Source organism: Camelina sativa, chromosome 10, assembly GCF_000633955.1.
Source record: "Camelina sativa cultivar DH55 chromosome 10, Cs, whole genome shotgun sequence".
In the NCBI taxonomy this organism is placed as follows: domain Eukaryota; kingdom Viridiplantae; phylum Streptophyta; class Magnoliopsida; order Brassicales; family Brassicaceae; genus Camelina; species Camelina sativa.
The window spans coordinates 23141701-23146467 of record NC_025694.1 but is presented as its reverse complement, the minus strand read 5'-3'; the positions used below and the strand labels follow the sequence as shown (position 1 = coordinate 23146467).

Sequence of the window (4767 nt, the reverse complement as noted above, 5' to 3'; positions counted from 1 at the left end):
TTTTTTTTTTTCTGATTGATTAATTGACAATGAGATGTTACCTGATTCTTTTGTATTGGGTGTACTACTGATTTTTACGCATAACACAGATAAATCATTATTCCTAATAAAGACGAACATGTTGTAAGACCGAGTCCTTCAAAATTGTTCAACAAAAAGATGAAAAAGCTTTCAAAAACAAAATTAGCTAATGCAAAATTTAAAATAAAATAATTGATACAAAAACCTTATCATCACTTATATATATATATATATATATATATTTTTTTTTTTTTTTAAAAATTTGGATGTAAAAATAATTCAACCAAGAAAAACGTTTAGGCAACTTGTATAACCTTTTTTGTAAAAAAAATTAGGAGAAAATTAAACTAAAAATAAAAATGAGAATATAGTCATCAAACATAATTCATACGTAATTGCTGACAAATGAACAAGAAGCATGACGACATTTGTACTCCAACGATTATTTTTCCTCTCTATAACAATTTCTCTTAGAAAACGATGGTTCGATTGCTTCAATTTCTTAATGTTACAGCATGTATTTATTTGCTCTCCTCCCAACAACATAACGTAGGCTTATTAAAATCAAATAGATATTATGTGTACTGTGTGATACTGTCTAATCTATTTTATATACTTACTAGTAATAAACTATTAATAATTGATTGCCTTGACAAATCTTAAGGGAGAAGGTAAAGACAACTTTTGTATGTATCGATCACAAAATAAAATCATACTAATCAATAGAACAATTCATAATACTCATTCTATATCTCTAACAACTCTTTTATCTTAATTTAATTGTTACTTACAGAGTAATCTTTTTCAATAAGTAGTATTAAATCATGTTATAAAAGATTATGCATTATATAAACTATACTAGTAGTTACCAAAAGAAAAAAAAACATAGTTACCCACTTCTTAAGTTAGGGATGTTTAAACTTTTATGTGGGTGACACAGTGGTATTAAATATATGGCTAAGGACGTCAACTCGCATATGTTTGGTTTCATTGTTTGAAAATTCCGGGCATTGGCTCGTATAACTCATATATAGGCATGATCAGGTAACAATAACGCAAAGTTAACGTCAATGTGGTAGAATATATGTCGATAAAAAAAATTGAAAAGTAGTAGTCGTGTGGTTTTAGATTATAAAGTTCAAATTTTCATAAACTTAAAATTTAATTTCCAATATTATTAAACACTAGAGCCAATTATGATGTGCTTAATTTAGTTATTAGTTCCCAAGGCTTTCAAATGGGTTGTCTACGTCCGTTTTAGACCTATCCAATATGGCAATATTGAACATTTTGATTGCGGATAAATGGCCATGTTCATTGACAACAATATCAATTAACAACAACGTTCAAATGGGATGTCCATTAGGCAAATAGAATAAAGTTTTACGTTTACATAAATGTAGTTTTACGATTTTGACGAAAAACACGGTTTATGTGAAAATATTTTTGATGATAAAACAAAATTTTGTAGTTTTGGCAGTAAAATCTAGTTTTGCGATTTAGATGAAAACATGGTTTTGACATAAAAACATGGTTTTGTGAAAACCCATTTTTAGTGATAAAACGCAATTTTCGGTTTTGACAAAAACGCAGTTTTGCGGGAAAATAAGTTTACCAATCTCTTCAAAATGTCATTTGATTTTTATTCCAAAGGAGTGGATGAGATTGATTGGTGCGATGACGCCATGAAAATTCATCGTTAAAAACCTCTTAAAACGATTTTAAGAAACTAAAAATGAGTTTCGATTATCTTCTAATCGTTTTAAATTAGCTTTTACAAGTATTTTGGTCAACCAATGTTCATATTTTTAAATTTGTTTTGTCCGTGGGAGAAGATAAAAAATGAATCATTTAGCTTGAAAGAGAAGATCAAAATCCATTAAGCTTTTCAAGTATTTTTGGTCAACCGATGGTTTGGATGTTTTCAAAATCCAAACACTTAGCTTAATTAATGATCTTTTGTAATATGATCATTTTTCAGTTAACAACACGACAATTGCCTAAAACTATTGCATGCTAGCACAAAAGAAACGAAAAATAATCAATAGGTATTACTACAGTATCCCAAACTCAACAGAGTGATATACCAAAAGCCCAGTGTAGTAGGGTTTACCGATTTAGTTTCGAATTTTGTAAACTATAAAAAGTCTACACAAAAACAAAAAGGAACATCGATCTAACTCTCTAACCTATGGCAAGATTCATAAGTATCATCATCTTCTCAAAATAGTTTTTCTTTTTGTTTTGCAGAAACCATAAATATCCTAAAACCTGCAAAAGTCTCCTGAAAATTCTCAACCAACAAAATAAAAACATAATAGCATAATCCTACGAAGATCTCATCTCTCTTACTTACTCACTTTCTCCAACAAATTTACTATCTCACCTTTAAATTTCACTCTCACTTCTTCAGTCATTCCTCCTTCACATCCATCAAGTAACATTCTCATCTCGTCCATCTTTTTCTTCAGATATTCCACCTCCACTGTCGTCTCTGCAACTTCAGCTTCAGTTTTCTTCTCCTCTGTTCTCTCATTAGGATACTTGAGCCTGAATTTAACGGTCGAACTAGTAGTAAACGGGCATTTCTCTAGCGAGGATTCAAAAGCTTTTTCTCCATCAGGTACATCCAAGAAGGCAACACGGGCAGACAAGTTGTTCTCCAACATATCAGTTCTTTCTTTGTCCAATGTCCCAAACCTCTCATATATTTCAATCAGATCTTCTTTTTTAGGCAAACTCGAACCAGGACCAAATGTAACATATAGCTCAGCTCCTGCAAATCCCTTTTCATTCTTTTTAGACTTTCCTTCTCTTTTCTTCTTCTTCTTCTTCTCGGGTTTCACAGTCTCACTCTGGGTTTCTTCTTCGTCATGTTTAGGCTTCTTCCGTTTTCTCTCTTTCTTGGTTGGCTCACTCGATTCTGTCTGGGCATCCTTTTCTTCAACCGCTTCCACTTGCTTCTTTGATTCAGACTTCTTACGTTTTCTCTCTTTTTTAGTTAAGCCATTTGCCTCTTTCTGAGTTTCTTCTTCTCCATCTGCTTGCTCCTTTGATTCAGACTTCTTACGTTTTCTCTCTTTCTTTGTTGACTCACTTGACTCTTTCCGGGTTTCTTCTCCTTCATCATCTTGCTTCTTTGTTTTAGACTTCTTAGGTTTTCGCTCTTTCTTCATTGTCCCATTCTTGTCTGTCTCATGCTCTTCTTTCCGAGATTCCTCAACCTCCTCTGCTGGCTGCTTCACTTTACGCTTCTTCTCTTTTTTCTCTTTCCCCTTTGTTTCGGGATTGGGCATCTCATTCAGTTGTTCTTTTTCTTTATCTGAACTATCATAACCCCCTAAAATCTTGTGAATGGCTCCCTGATGATATGTGAAGCTTCTATAGATGGTCATGAATTCTCTTACCATGTCTTTTGAGCTACTGTCTTTTGGATATTGTGTACCAAGAGCTGATACACGAATTAGATCTTGCATTTCCTTTGGTGTAGCTCCCAACCTCAGAAATTCGACAGCGTTACTTAGTTCCCCTGACAGTTCTTCGCGACCTAACCCATTATCAAACGAAAGTTCACATGGTAAATCCAACTCATCTTCTTCCACTGCCATAATGCTGTCATTAGCATCAGTTATTTGCTCTCCTACTTTGCTTTGACCTGAAATGTTAGAAGATTCAGATTCAACCTGACTCTTTTTACTCCCTTTGCGTGAAAAATCCGACAAGAAATCAGGCGAAAGGTACTTGCTCTTCTTCCTCTCCCTCTTTGATGATTGTGTGGCGGTCTCGCCACTTGCATCAGTCTTTTCAATACTGAAAGCATCAAACCTGACCTTTTTTCGCAGCGAAGCTAACGGAATTGAATCAATATCTATATCCATATTCGAAGCCTCGTTTTTCTCTGTCTCTTCTCTGTTTCCACTCCCATCATCATCATCCACAGCCCTTTTCTTTCTCTTACTTGAAGTTTCGCTTTTGCTACCTTCTTCCACTTGCTTATGACTAGCATTTTCAATTGTAGAAACTTCACTCTTTCTTCTCCTCGGTGTAGTGGTGGTAACATTTTGAAGCTCACCATTAACTTCATCAAAGCGTTTTGTTTTTTTCCTACCGGACTTAACATTTGACCTTACATCTCCATTCACTAGTTCTGTCTCAAATCTCACCTTAGCAGAAGACTCATTCTCCAATATATCAGCAATGCTTTTCTCCTTCCTTCTGTGGAGCAGCCTATGATCAGGAAACCCGGAACACCTCTCTAACGATCCCTGAAGCGTCTCTTCAGGATCCAAAGCTTCTGCTTCCTCTATGCTAGAACGTTTAGCACGCAATTCTAACCCATCATCGACATTCTCGTCGTCTTCTTCTTCTTCTTCTTTTTCATCATCATCATCATCACTGTTGTTTTTGTCTTCAAGTCCTGGAACTGACTGAGGCTCATGATACTCAGGCAAACCATATCCTCTGTCAGAACGATAAAACGCAGATACCTTCCTTTTCAACATCTCCAGCTCAAGCAACCCACCAAAGCTAGCAGTCTCAGCAGAGAATTTAACATCTTTAAGAATCTCTCCATGTTTCCCAACCAGCAAAGACGAAATCATTTCCCGTCTCAAGTCGCGCACCAAAACCCCTTCCTTAATCCCGGCATTGTTAGCCGCACGGCTATCAAACTTATCCTTCCCCTCAGCACAATCACACACCAGCAAACGCTCAACGTGTCTTCCCATCTCTCCAACCGCCTCTTCC

At 35.2% G+C, this 4767-nt stretch overlaps 1 protein-coding gene across 2 annotated transcripts in view; it reads right to left on the bottom strand.

Moving 5' to 3' along the window:
- The window catches only part of LOC104719654, a 5008-nt gene continuing 2300 nt past the window's right edge, over positions 2060 to 4767 (bottom strand). Inside the window, exon 3 of one of the 2 annotated variants that reach the window (XM_010437610.2) lies at positions 2060 to 4508. In XM_010437610.2, coding sequence (XP_010435912.1) covers positions 2370 to 4508 — 2139 coding nt within the window. In that variant the 3' untranslated portion in view covers positions 2060 to 2369. Of the gene's footprint in view, positions 4761 to 4767 lie in introns of both variants that reach the window. The other variant, XM_010437609.2, reaches the window with a different exon arrangement.